Consider the following 15,504-nt stretch of genomic DNA (forward strand, 5'->3'; position numbering starts at 1 on the left):
GCAATGCTCGTAGTATGTACTCTGCCGATCCTCCAGATGACAAGCTCATAGTGGCAGTGGTCAGGGTTAGTTTTTGCTCTGTACACAAGTGGCAGAGTCTGGATTTGACCTGGTGAGCTGCAGGTTATTTAACTCATGCAGTGTAGATGAAAGGTTTTAATGCCATATGCAGTATATCTGTGTTATTTCGTTTCATATTACAACATGGGGTTCAATTTATGTTTCCAACCAGATGCTATAGAGAAGGGAGTTCTGTAAGCAATGGAATCATACTAATAAGCAACATGCTAGTGAAATGGCTTTCTCTAGTTAAATTGTTGACTTTTTGATGATTCACATTTCCTGTACACAACATCAGAACCCTCCAATCTACCCACCACAATCTCTCTGCTTTAGACTATACACCATAAAAACACAGAATAGCACTTATATCATAATATTCTGGACTAACTCGAGACAAACTCGAGACAGCCAATAAAATACAGTATAATGCAAATGCCTGAGATTTTGACACTAGGAGTCCTACCCAGGCAAGGAGGCAAAGGACAAATTAAATATAGACGCAGTATTTAAGATTTACAGAATTATCAAGTCAAACTGACATTTTTATTGAAGGAAAACCTTGCAAACTTTTAATGTAGAATAAAATTCAGAACCAATGCTTTTTATGTGAGATGAAATCTTAAAATTCAGTTTCTTTTCCCAAAAGCTATAACTCTGTTGTGCCATTTCATGCTGTTACCCCTCTTTGTTATTTGATTACTGTTACAGATGTGTTAAAATGAGACAATATTTCTCCCTTTGTGTGTGTAACTGTGCCTTACCTTCTCAATGAATTGCTGGGCCAGGAGCTGGTAGCGAGAGCTAACAGGATCTCTCAGGTCCTCACTGTACGTCTCTCCTGTTAGCTGAATGCTGAGCTCCACAACCTGTTCTGATATCAGCCTGACTGGCCTCTCTGTAATGTCAAGCTCGATTTCATTGGTAATCTGAAAAGAAAAGACCACAACAAGGCTGAAATTAGAACGGTTTCCAGATGACATCAAACTCTCTTAAATCAACAAACCCCCCGTTAAGGGTGTGAAGTTTTAACAAACAAGAATGTGTCCATGTCAAAGGGCACCACCGCTGGGTATTGCTGCTAACCTTAACCTTAATGTGTAGAAAGTTGGAATAAGAGGTTACAAGACAATCTCATGATTAATTTCCACGTACCTAAGTCATATCTGTCTATCTGTTTGCCCAAGAATACCAGAAAGTCACCTTCCCTTAACTCAAAACCCTCTTCTTCAGAAAAGCCTTTACTGAACTGGTTCCATTCTTCACCCCTCTGCTCTTCTTAATACCACCTTCCACGGTCTCCTTTATATATTGTAATCGTGTCTTATCTTGTGTATTCTTCTTATTTATTGTTGTATTCTTCTTATTTATTGTTATTGTCATCCTGTAAAGTGCTTTGAGAAGCCACCTTTAAAGGTGCTATATAAAATAAAGTTTATTATTATTATTATTATTATTATTATTATTATTATTATTATTATTATTATTATTATCTATTCAGATTTCAATTGACTGAAGTGAATAAGGGATTTCTTCAGTTCAACACAACATATAAAGTTGTACCACTTGTTGATCGTCCTGAAGTCCTGATCTATATCAAGGCACGGTTCTCATTATTTATCATTTTTAAAACATTATTAATTTATAAATGTGAAAATCTCTCAAGCTAAGCTAGAACAGCAGGTTTTGTGAAACATCTGATTTGAACATAATTTGTGATCGAGTGAGATCCACAAAGCTTTGGTTCAGAATTTGACACAAAGAAAAGGATTACAATACACAATTACACAATGAAAACACCTAATATACCTAATATCCAATATCAACATAACAACACCTTATTTTATATTAAAGTTTCATTGAGTTCATATGTAATAATGTTTACATTTTAAATGATGACCAGAGAGGTCTCTGATGGTTATGTTTTTGGAGGACAAGAATATATTCAGTTTACTTCATGTTGATGTTGAGTTCACTTCATGTGATGTCAGGAACACATCAGATTTGTTATTTGGTTTGAGTTAAAATTGTCAAAAAGAGCTGGTCAGGAATCCACTCAAAAAGACAAGACATGACTTTAAAGAACAGAGAAAAACCAGGAAACCATCTGATGTACAGGACACGGAAGACAGATCCAGTTAAACCAGGAATCAGTGTGATGAAGAGTACATGGAAGGCAAAGGGGCAAAATACAATTCCAAGATCATCATATCTGTCTGATTCTTTTGTGTAATTTTTTAGACTGTAATAGATGCACAAGACATTCCGAGAATAATTAACTTGCACATCAGCAGAATGATTCTAGCTTTCCATATATCGAGTCTGTCTAATCCTGATCCTGCAGAGACAGTGTGTCTATGGTGTTTTCACTCCAGCTCAATCTTTAATAAGCTACATCAGCTGTTTTCTTGCTTAACCAAACCACTTCATCAGCTTCTCCCAGATCTTCAGGAGCAGCAGGTTTAAAGAGACCTGAAACCACTGAGTGCTAACACATTGAGAGCTGAGAGATTGAATGAATCTGTCAGAGAATGTCTGAGGTGGCATCAGAGACATTCACATTTTGAACCGTCAGACACAGTGGAATATGTGGAAATTACCTTGTGAGCATTATACTGACTGATGCATTGCCCAAGCCAACCAACAGAAGTGTGATGATCTGGGGAGGAATCTCCTTTAACACAAGAATGTCTATGCTGCAGACTGGCTGCAACCCTACTCCTCTTTGCTATACTGACAGAGAGTTCCTGTTCCTCAAAGCTAATACAGAAGTGTAGAATATCCAGTAGGACAATGTTTCTGGAACTATAAAAGTGCCAATTCAAGAACACAATTCTAAGGTCTTGCCATGACCATCTTTTTCCCCTGACCTGATTGGAACCATCTCTCCAATTCCATCAACAGGAGAAAATCATGACCAACCTGTCTTTGACAGCTAGCTGTAGCTGCTCAGAAACTGCACAGTGGAAACTGTACAGCAGACTGTTCAGAAGCTGTCTGGGGTATATGCAGCAATGCTACGAAGATCACGGTCATACCCGGTATTAATTGTTTTCATTTTCACAATATGTTTAGATTCTGGATGAAATCATATGGTGACTCTTTGATTAGTATTTTTGGTCATATATTCTGTGATATTATTTAAAAGCATTAGACTTGAGAGTGGCTTTTCTTTTATGCGTCAGAATATTCTCGCAACAACTCCTGTTTCTGTTCACCTTTGTACTTCAGAAGTTTAGATGTACAGCTGCAAATTACTAATAAGGAACAACAATTTTTGGATAAGATCCTATAGATTATTTTTGCATTACATCTTCCATGAATGACACCATGGAGCATACTGAGGAATTGAACCAATATAGGAGGTCAACCACATCCCCACTTACACTGCCTTCTGTTTCCTCATTCTCACTGTCCTCACCAGCAGGAGTGACATGCACAGTGACCATGTGTGACTGGGAGACGCTGGCAGTCTCATCTGCAAAGACAGAAGGGTAAGGAATGGGCCGACAGTCAGGAGAAATTAGTAGTTTTGTATTGATTCCAAGGAGAGAAGAGTGTTTCTTATTTAGAGGAAAGTGCTGGTGTATAGAGCACCAGGTCTACAGCATATCCTGGCATAAGATCTGAGGGGCTCTGATTTAAAAAGCACAGCTGTTTCCAAGTGAGGTTCCTCGCTTGTCTCACTATAGAAAGTTAGATGCACACTTGCCACATGTAAATAGGAAAGCTTGGCATGAAATGCTTTTGTTCAACAACAAACTCATGATCCTTTTAAGCAGTTTCAAATAGAAAACAAAGACTACATAATCATGTACTAAATGTTTTCATAGTTTTTTTATCATATATTTTTAATCTTTATCTACCGACTGAGCATCACAATAAACTTTTTATTTTTTATTACACATTTTATGGACACAACAGTTAGTGTACTATTCTACATCACACTCAGTGACATCCATCAGAAGTGATCTATCCCTATATCTATATTAAAAAACGTATGGGGCTGTGGTGCCTGTGATGTGTTAAGAAGGTTGGTCAGCTTGGAGGAACCTACTCACACTTCCTCAGTCTTTCCTGTGTGGTCGAGAGGATCATAGGTTTGAGCCAAGAAGTGAGAAAACATCATAAAAGATGACTAAAAGTAGGGTGGGTATAATAAAAATAACTTTTGAGTCCGAATGGAAAGAAACATACTGGACATGCACAGAGTACAAAATTCCCTCTGATGTTCAGAATGTAAACAGACATAAGTGGTTTGAAAGCCATAACCTGGGAAACATAAAAACAAAATACTTGGTAATGTTCCAGTAGAAATTAACTCAACTAATCAGAAAAAGTGTTTTAGAAAATGATCCGTCCAAATTTCCAAGTATAAAAATAGAGCAGATCATGTTTATACAGCAGCTAATGAAGTGTAAGACTAATGGGAAAATGGAGAAAATATGGGGGTGTGGGGTTACTTCAAAGTATTTTTGAGGCAAAGTACAACTGCAACTATTGGCTTGACCTGCTAGGAAGCTTTTGTATTTCCTTTATCTGTCTGTAACTCATGCTCTCAGAGTTCACTCAGAGTTGACCTCACAGAGCTGTGTCTCATAATTGTCACTGCTTAGAAGGAATCAAACCGGAATCAAACCTTAGAAGGACTGACCCTTTCTCAGGAGGTTAGTCATGTAGCATCAACAGCCGAAGTGTATCTAATCCGGATTAAGAACTATTTTAAATGTGACATATGTGCTGAGAACCAGACAATCCAGCAGCACCAGAGAGAGAAGTCCAGTTAGGATATGATCCCTGCAGAGAAGAGCTCTCAAATACTCTTCAAAAGATCCTATAACTCACACCTGCCTCTAATGGGTAAAGGTCTGGTTTACCTTTTCCTACAATAATAATGATAAACATAGCTTCAAGATGACAGCATTGGTCACCAAAAGCAAAGTGACTCATTTTTGTTTTTTAGAATGTTTAACATTTGCGTTTTGCAGGAGGAGGTCAAAGGTTGGGCATTTTTTGACAGAGCAAATATGGCTCCCTGCACTTGTTTCAATATAATCAAATCCCTTTGCATATGGCTAGTGGTCTGTGGTCATGGCAAAGCCATTTTTGTAAATAAGCCTACTAAAGCAAAAGAGCTCATGTTTGTGTTGTATCCAGCCTCTTGGTTTGAGAAGTCTTTTATATGGTAAAAACAAGATGGCAGCCAAACCACGTGAGCATTTACAGTACTTTGGAATAACTTGGTCGTGCTTCAAAGAGAAAAGGGAGCTTTCAGAATGTTTGTGGTAAGCAATCCAGGGTCAGATATGGCATCATATTAACAATACACCGTCTTAATGAAAATGCAAGACCACCAGGCAATCATAACATACTTTAGTCTACATGCAAACAGCCAGGACTGGACCACCTGACCTGAGCGTGCAAGGACTCAGAGATGAGTACTGGTCATTTGTGCCGCCAATCAGAAAATCACATGAGAAGGTGACAGTGATGACTCGTCCATGAAACTAAGACCATAAAAGGCATAGACCCATATTCCTATTGTGAATGAGATATAATAATGTTTGCAACATGGTTTAGGAAGGATAAGCAAACAGAATATGGCTTATATCGGAATTGGTTAGATGCGGAGACACAGTCATAGTGTCATAATGTTATGGTGAGGGACCATTAGGGATTTAGGATGAAGAAGTGGTGCACAACTGCAGTCACTGAGGGCTGCAGTGCCTGTGGGCTTTTATGCCTCTTCAGCTCCTATTCACCTAATTGAACTGATCAGTAGCTTAACAGGACTGGTTTAACACTTCTCAGAAGTCTTCAATTGCTGGTGATTTAAAGAGACCTAGAAAACCTGCAGGATTTAGGGCCTCAGGGACTGGAGTTCTGTGCCTATGAACTAAGGCGAGGGAGGGTAAACAGTAAAAAACACAGGGATGACATCCTTCTTCACATTGTTCTAACATGTGCATCATGGGTCATAAAACAAACAAAAAGGTTCTGGAATGTTTTCTTTCTTTCTGCCCACATCCTGTCTCCATGGAAGACCCAGCTGCACTAAACCATCCTGTGCAAACAGAAAGACGTAACACAGACCTCTGCTTGTTGTGATGATGTCAGGTTCTGCAGGAGCTGCTGTTGTGTGTGAGCTGAAAAGGAGAAATGCTGTCATTCAGGATGCATAGGTTATAAAAAAGTCAGCCAGTCTTAAACTGTCATCTACTTTCTTACTTTTTCATATCAGAGCTTGAAAACATATTCTATCACGTGAGTTTTAACTTGTTTTACAATACCTAAAGTTTACCATATATTGTATCAGTGCTTTATCCATTCCATAACCAAACCACACAATAAACGCAAATCACAATCAATGCAAATCAAAGCTGTTTTACAGAATTAACAAATGTTTTTAGAAGGAAGCTTTAATTATACTATGTTAGTTCTTTTTAAAGCTTTTTGAGGTTTTTTTCTTGTTGTGAGTACATCAAACTATAAATGCTGAGCCTTAGAATAGTAGTTCCCCAACCCTGGCATAGACTTTTAATCTGTTTCTCCAGTCTGTCCTGAGTGTCAAAACTACTACAGTGAGACTGTTTCCAACAACTTCCACACACAGAACTTTCCACAGTCTGTCCTCAGCTTGCCTGCTGTTCTTTCTTACAGCCCCTAATGGTTGATCAATGGAAGATGGGTGAGTATTCTACCATAGAAGGATCCCACTGTAACTACAACTCTGCCACACTACAGAAGCCTTCTGCAGCTTTAAGAGGTGGGTGTCTCTTAAGATTCTATACAGAAAAGCAGATCTGCTAAAGCTCTGTGTGCCTTATTGTTCCTACCTGCACAAGTGCAGCCATGAGTTGGTGGGTTCACTGGAGATTGCATAAGGACAGCAGAAACAGCAAGGATTATAAACGCATTTGTTCACAAGAGAATTAACATTTTTCTATTCTCTAATGCCCACATTTGCTTGACATAAAAGGCTATTAAAAGCTAGAATGAGACAGAAGCTGTTGTTGAGTTGTTTCATCCTGACATTGAAATGTCTGAAAGATGAGTTTCATTGAATCATATCCTATTTTAATATTCTACTTGTTATATTTTGTCTATGCTTATGTAGCATAAAAATCATAATTGTGATTACATTTCCTTATTCTGGTATATAGGCTTCAGCAATAATCATTAATCAGCACACATGCTTGAGTGCTACATGTGAAGATTGGAGATTAATCTAGCCTCAGAACCAATGTTCCCTCTAATTTTATTTTTTTCCCCAGTGACAAAAACGTGTGCGCACTAAATTGAGTGTATGTAAAACTATACAAACTGAAATTATTTTGTTAATATAGTCATTCTCATAGAAGCATAGTGGTCCAAAAGACCGGGACAACGATTCCACAAGCCCAGTCATAGAGACTGCGTGTGGAGCGAGCAGGTGCAGGGAGGTATGAGACTACAAGAGCATAGATATCGATGATCAAGTAGCAATAATAATGCCCACAGCCAAGTTGGGCCTCTCCCAGCCAGTCTCGTATGGTCAATATAGCATTTTTCAATTGACGACCTCTTTTGTTTTATAATTATCATACTTTGGGGGGAATTTAATTTTTTGTGCGTAGTTCAATTTCTTATGCGTGCTGATTTCATGACCTGTGTGCACGCGCACACGCACAGCTTCCAGGGAACATTGCTCATAACTTTAACTCGCCTTCTTCTCAAAAAGAATCCAATCGATCTAAATATTTCAAAGAATTTTATGCTTACCTTTTCAGTGATGCCAGGGATATTCTCTGAAAAAGAGAAAACATGATATTCTTCATGCTAAATTATTGCTGTCCACAATTACTACACCTTTTAATTTGTGCCCAAGAAATCACACTGTTTATACCTGTCAGCAAACATTCCTAACTTTGCTAGAAACTGTTTGGTATATTTATTTTTACATCAGTAGATTGTTTTAAATGCATTTTAAAACAAAAACGGATAGTAATGTAATACCAGGGTCAAAAGTCTATTTCTTTTAAATGTTGTACTTGGCCTTTTTCACAGGAAAGCCGAAACATTCTTGCCCTTTCACTGTTTCACCAAGGAGATCATACGATATTGCGAACTAATTGACTTGGATTTTTCCTGCCTAAGTCTGAGCCCCTCTGAGCATGGAAAATACGAGCTCAGTAGCCAGTTTAGCCAAAAGTGTGGCAGCTCACTTCAGAAAAAAACCCTTTATATCTTGGCAGAACTTAATGAGTCAAACTTATCACAACATTAAAAAGTTGTCAAAAGCCACTGAGTTTAGCTTTAGGCTCTTAATGTTCATAAATATTTTGTATTTAATAAAATAAACACAAGGGCATTTTCCTTATTGACTACATTTTCTTTTCTAATTTCTTACCCGTGGTTGCTAAACAAACAAGTACATAATGTTAGCTGTTGACCCATAAGTGGTCTGGCCAGGAAGTCTGTGACAGCTCCATGGTGACATCACTTACATTCTGTACCAGGAGGTGATGCTCATCTGACTGGCTGAAGTTTCTGCCGATTTCCAAAACGCTCATGGTTCCTTCCCGACAGAGCTTCATCCAGCCCACATACTCCTCTCGGTCAGGAAGGCGATCCCAAAAGATCTTAAATGCCTCCCAGATTGTTTCTTGGCACACTAAACAACAGGAAAAGCATTCAGCACTGGGCGGTTAAGTCAATAAAGTTGCACATTTTGTGCATCTGAAATAAATTTGTATATATTCATCCATCCAATCTCTAACCTTTATCCGATACAGGGCAGCAGGGGGGCCAGAGGTATTTCTGACAAGCAATGGGCACAAGGTGGGGTACACCCTGAACAAGACACCAGTCCATTGCAGGGTACACACAGACACACACACACTCACACCAGAGCCACGTTTCCCAGAAGCCAATTAACCTCCCAGCATGTCTTTGGACTGTGGGAAGAAACTGGAGCACCAGCAGGAAACCCATGTAAATATGGGGAGACCACACAAACCACACAGATAGCACGCCAGGAATTCATCCCAGGGCCCCAGGGACACAAGAGAGGCATCAAGGTGCCAACCACCTTGTTATGGCACCTTGCTACCCTATTTAAAATACATTTAAATACATTTAACATCAAAAGAAATGTGGTTCTTGTATCTGCAAGAAGGTCACAAAGTTATAATCTGGATTAATGGTAAAATCTTTTTGTAACAGCTTTTACTGAATATACAGGATATTCACTGTATGTTGTAGATTAACATTTGGACACTCTTGGAAGCAAGTCAAACTGTCCACCTGCAACACATGCTTTGTATCAGGTGTCAGATCTTGTGGAATTTTTTCTCCTTTCTGTCACAGATCATAGATAAACTCGTGTCTGTTCGCTGGTCTCTGAGCCCATCTCTGATCTCTGATCATCCCAGCTCATCCCACAAATGCTCATGAGACCCGACTCTTGCAGGTCGGTATTGCAACCCGGACAATAACTTTAACATCTCCTCTCACAGGAAAGTTGTCACACGGACAGCATAAGGAGATGCACTGTCTATCTTGTATATTGTCAGGGTAGGATAAGCTTGCAGTAGGGGTAGGTGAGGTTCCAAGATCCCAAGGGTAGTTCTGAAGTGAGTAGACATTCCAGCCAGATCATGACACTTTGGTCTCCCTATACAGTCTTGGTGAGATGCTGTGACTCACCTGGTGAAGTGATCACACAATCTGTAATTGTATTGTAAATAGCAATTGTATATAAATTGTATAATTTATTGTACAGCAACCTTAACCTAATCCCTATACGCTTCTGTCCTTCTACTCTTCTATCCCTCTTAACCAGCTCGCGAATAAAGCATTTCATTGCTGTATGCAGTACTGTTTGTGCATTGATAAATAAACCTCGATTGATTGATTGATCCTAATCTATGATTATTGGACTATGTTTGTGACTATATCATCATGCCAGGTTAGAAATTCCTGACACCCCCACTGAGGATGGCTCTGACTGCACTGATGACATGAAGCTGTTCTCTTGATAGGCAAGGTATATTGGTTTCTTTTGGGTTTTCTTTCTTTCTTTTCACCAATCAACTCTCCCACTGATTAAGCGACAGCCGTACAGTCATCATTAGTCATGGGTATCACTGTCAGTCATGAATCATCAATTAAGCAAAGTGGATTAAATGAAACTTCAACATCTAATAAATAACAAAAATCTACACACTTTGTTTTTTAGCCATACAAGTATAAACAGAATGAAAAGTTTATTTTGATCCTTGGCATAACATATTTCACAAATGTAAATAAAACAACATCTTGGAAATGTAGTGGTTTAATCCATTTAGATCTAAAGTTCCGTTTGGATTGTTTCTCTTTCTGACTCGTTACTATCTCCTTATATTTCTTTTGCATTATCTTCTGTCTCTTGGAAAATGTTATTGTGTGTCACCACAGAAAAGTGGCATTGCTGAGCCGAATTCGAAATGGTGCAGTCTAGCTTAAAAGAAACCATTCCTATCTCTAACTGGATCAACTTATTCTCTATCTTTACCTAATAAGGTTTCATTTCTTATAAGCAAAAAAAATCACACAATGTTAATTTATTGCAGAATCTCAGAAAATATTTTAATGAACTATCTTTCAAAATTTCCTCCTCACATTAGCAGAGCTTTTTTGCAAAAACTCAATTAAGCTGTTGACTCACAAACGTTTTTAACATTAACACTGAAAATTAACAGCTAAAGGAAAAGTGCTTTTATACAAGATTGAAGTTTAGAGTTACACATGATATAATGATGTTTATAGCCAAGACCATAGTATAACTGGCATAGCCTGACTCTCAATTTTTGTTACATGGACAGTGTTAACTGTTACACAATCATTCATAAACATCGCTGCCAAAATCTGAACATTGACACTGACATTGATTTCTTTCTGTCTTGAGAATCTTGAGATCTGAAGATCCTTCAGCTGTCAATATTCAATGGTCAATGCAAAGACAAGGAACCACAAGTCATGTGACACAAGCCACACTCTGGACAGTTACTATGAATTAACGTGTCTCTGGGTGGGATAGCCACTATCATTGCAAAAGGATGTCACTAAACACAAGTCATTAGACTTATTAAGAAAGGATCTGTGACCGGAATGAGCTGCAATTCTATCATCTATGATGGGTCAATTCAACACCAAAGGTTTGTGTCAGCTAAATGGGCAGTGATTACATACAACAGACATTTACATTGCTGCATTTACGTACTGTACCGTGGAAAATGTTAAGTTCTTGATTTTATAAAGTTTAATATGAAAAAGAAAAAATGAAGAGTACGGATTGCAAAATTTAGAAATGAATTTTTAAAACATTTGTCAAATTGAAAACATCTGTGACAATGTCAGTATTTCATTTTGAATTATTTTGTTTCATTTAATAAAATCAAAATTGATTATACTTTTTTGGGCCAGTAAAAACTTAACACAATACCAGGGACATGTATGAGCTGAAAGAATTTCATAGTTCTGCGTTTGATTACTTGTATTTACAAGGATAAAACTAGACAGTTTTTTTCTCAGCTTTTAGCAACAAAACTATTAAAGTATAAAATAAAGATAAAAGCAGCAGTTGTGCTATTTCAGTGTCGGTGAGTCTGACTCTCAGATAGACAAAGTTGGAACCATAATTCCAGGAAGATAGTTTTAAAACAAAACTTTTGCTCTAGGCATCATTAATGCATCTGATACACAAAAGGTTATTGATCTATTTACTGTATAGTTATCTCCTGGATAAAATTTGGCTATGCAGCATCACCATTTATGTATTCCATGCAAAGAAGAAGGTTCACAGGCCTGAAAGGTTCAGACAGGCCTGAAAAAAAAATTGGCGTGGGATTTTCTACCTCAAAATTGAATGGATATTGTGGAAGGTTTACATATTCATGTGGCACAATGTTTCATCTCATGCTTCATGACCAGCCCTGCTATTTAGAGTAGTGAAGAGATTCAATTTGAGGACATTACACTTTGAGCTGGATTCAGTCTTAATCTATAGAAAAACACGTGGCATGTGTGTCATAGCTCTTACTTTCCAGCTTCCACTACACAGTTGTACTAACAAAACTTCTTATCTTGATGTTGAGGCAGTATGTCGTGAGCTCCCACATTTCCTCAAGTTGTTTCCAACAAGTTCTCCAAAATGACAACTTTATTTAAGTTTCTTATTGAAGCTAGGCTCAGACAACGAAACGTGACAGAAATCCAAAAAGGGGAACGTCTTGGAATGAATGAAGGCTTTCCACTTGGCCAGTCAGTGAAATTAAAAAGAGGAAACACACTGCAATATTTTTTTTAAAACGAGGAAACGTCCTGCAATGCTTCACCTGAGTAATTACATAATATGAATGGACATAGTCAAGCACTTTTGTGGGGACTCGCAGAACAAGACAAAACAAACAGATTAAAATCAGTGCGCAGCCAGAAATGAAAACTATAAAAAATAATGGTCATAAAATTGTGCTCGTTGCTTGTTGTAGAAAAGACCTCAAGTATAGCACAGATGAAAACATACATTTATGGATATAAATATCTATATCTTAGCAGCCATTGAGCTATTATTAAGTAGATGAAATACCATGTCTATTTCTCTTACAAAGTATAATTCACCATCTTTAAACGGGATATAAAACCACAATACTTTTTTGCTTTGAGTAGGAGCCTCTACAGCGTAATTGAGCAAAATGGTATTAAAGAAGTAAAGATTTTTTTTAATCATGTCAACAATGCAATGTATTTGTTGCATTTAGCCAAGCTAAGAATGATGTTCATTATGGTACTAAATGACAGACGACACTCAGTCCGGGCACAGCCTGACCCCCAGCACATGTTCTGTGATGTGCTGAACATACTCAAGAGAAGCTTTTATTTTGTTAGTTTTTTTGGGGCACATGTTCCATCCCCCAGTGAGTGAAACCTGTGCCAAGACTGGCTTCAGGAGATGAGAAACTCTGGGGCTCTGGAGCCCCCAGTCTGTGCTCACACTTTAGGTAGGATTTTGTGCCCCAGCTGCTCCCAGTACGTAGCTCATCAGTGTCCACTCGCAGTCCCAGTGTTCTCATCATTCCTTTATTACACTGGTTCAGTTTAGAACAACAATCACATTATCTGTGCAGGTCAGAAATTCAACCTTTTGTTTGTACTTAATGTTCTTAAAGGGATTTGGTTGACATCATTGTATTGTAACTGGATTTATGAAAAGATTTCAGTTTGAGTTTTTTGTTCCCCGTACTTTTGTCGTGCTTCTACTGTGAATTTATTTTGCTTTGCCCTGCTCTGAGCGATTTATATAATATTTTACTATATTTCTCTGCTTTATCATACTATGCTTTACTATGATTTAACTGTGCCCTGCTACATTTTATTCTACTTTTACTGTTTTATACGACATAAATAGGGTGCCTCTTCCTTTCTTCTTAGTTACAGTATAGTTTAATTACCAAGTCATCAGACCGATCTTTTTTGGTAAAAAAAAATGTCGTTATGTTTTACTTTTTATTATTATTAAAACTATAAACAATGAACAAACGTTAATTTCACACTACACACATACAGTTTGGTGTCCCGCACGTCCAGTACACAGTTTTACGTCATTAAAGTGTGCATTACCAAATCGTGGATTCACTGAAGGCATATATAATAATTAGGATATCCATCTTACCTCGCAGACTGAAGTACTTCAAATGATTTGCGATCGCTTGTTGAATCGTCTCCTGCGGACAAACTTTAACTCCACTGGGGAACAACACGTTGCGTTTTCTTCTAGGAATCGCTCCTTTATGCTCGTCTAGAGTTTTAAAGACAGGTGATGGAACGGTTCTTTGAAAAAACGATTGACTAAATAAAATCCTTTCATTCCTCCAAGTCTTGTCTTGTCCACTTTGTGACTGTAACCCTTCGGTATCAACCACTGGACTGGAAACTGAAACGAGAGTAAATTGGTGTCTTAATTTGCTGACCCACGACTACGTTAGAACGCCAAAATAAATCAGACACAGAATAAATCAGAAACAGAAACACAACACACAGAGACATACAGACATATACCTGTACTTATTTCTAGACGTCCTTTCATAGATGTGAAAACAAGAAAGCACAGGAAATATTTCCAAGACAAACCCAACATTTTTAGTTCTGTATTTTTAGTTTCGAACTTTTAGAACACAATTGAAATTATTTTCATATCGGATCCCAGCTTGGTAATATGCGCACACAGATCACAAACGTGCTAAGGCCCAGAGTCCAGATAGTTTTCCTGATTGGAGGATGTTTCCCCCAGATGGATGGTAAAAGCAATTTAACTGGGGAGGTGCTGAAGACAGCTCCGCGTCCAGGTAAGCAGATGGGGACTTGTCCAGATCTTTTTTGCACTTTAATCCTATTTGCTAAACCCTTTAGAGCAGCTCGTCATGCAGTTAGTAAGACTGTACAAGGTCGCTTACAATTCCACTCATCGAGTTCTGAAAGTACTGCTTGTGTGAATTCAGACTACATTTTCATGCGTTCCAGTCACATCAAAAACAGTCTACACACAAACCCATACGCACACGGTCAATTTACACTGCTATATCAGAAGTACGTTATCTCAGTGAAGACAAGGTGGGGACTACTCTTTGCCATAAGAGAGTATGTCTTTGATGCTCCATCGTTTTGCCAGTTTTAATTTAAATAATAATAATACATTTCAAATGCATCAAACCAATGATTATAAAGTTGCCCTGCCTAGATGATGGATGAAACAATAAAAGCAGTTTGAAATTCAAGACATCACGAGTATCTGCAGAGTGTGAACTACACTGTAGATATCATGTTATGAATCTTCGAATTTGTTGTAAGAAAGAAATGTTCAAAATTATTTTCAAGAGAATGTGATGGTATTAGCATCATTTATAGGATTTATTTACTCTTTCAAAAGCAAAACCAAAAAATATTGTTTGGAATCCTCTTCAGGAAACAGCTTCGTTTATCTCCTGCTACAGTTGGGTGAAAAAAGGAAATGGATCGGCTGTTAGGTAATTAGTGAACATGTAATTAGTTATGTAAGTTACTGACTTACTGTCGACTCAGAAATTGGTAAAGCAGTCAGTCTCGTTGTAATTACAGTTGACCTAATAACGGTGACCTAGCGGGACTTTGTTTCGAAGAGCAAATCGTTATTTCACAGTAAAATAAACAGTTGATTTTTCGCAGTGCAATCTCATGTGTAGGATCTGAGCAAGCCACATTAAACACGCTTGTTATCGGTCTCAAAAGAATACTACGCCATTATATTGGTATGAGGTGGTTGCAAATTATGTGAATGTTATATATTCAGCTCGTGTGTTAAAAAGAGCAATATGTATGGTTAACGCGTTGCATAAAGCAGGATTAATATGGCAGACCCTTATCTGACCCCAGTAGCCACAACTAATAGTA

General features: G+C 37.9%; 1 protein-coding gene across 1 annotated transcript in view; it reads right to left on the reverse strand.

Moving 5' to 3' along the window:
* Positions 1-14,405, reverse strand: part of impg2a (interphotoreceptor matrix proteoglycan 2a) — a 36,655-nt gene extending 22,250 nt beyond the window's left edge. The window contains exons 1-8 of the mRNA XM_015364027.2: positions 14,137-14,405; positions 13,751-14,011; positions 8,547-8,713; positions 7,822-7,847; positions 6,897-6,929; positions 6,154-6,206; positions 3,447-3,538; positions 825-989 (exon numbers count right to left, since the gene is read on the reverse strand). Of these exons, the coding sequence (XP_015219513.2) occupies positions 825-989; positions 3,447-3,538; positions 6,154-6,206; positions 6,897-6,929; positions 7,822-7,847; positions 8,547-8,713; positions 13,751-14,011; positions 14,137-14,215 (876 nt within the window). The 5' untranslated portion in view covers positions 14,216-14,405. The remainder of the gene's footprint in view (positions 1-824; positions 990-3,446; positions 3,539-6,153; positions 6,207-6,896; positions 6,930-7,821; positions 7,848-8,546; positions 8,714-13,750; positions 14,012-14,136) is intronic.
* Positions 14,406-15,504: the final 1,099 nt, after the last annotated feature.

Source organism: Lepisosteus oculatus, chromosome 15 (assembly GCF_040954835.1).
Source record: "Lepisosteus oculatus isolate fLepOcu1 chromosome 15, fLepOcu1.hap2, whole genome shotgun sequence".
NCBI lineage: Eukaryota > Metazoa > Chordata > Actinopteri > Semionotiformes > Lepisosteidae > Lepisosteus > Lepisosteus oculatus.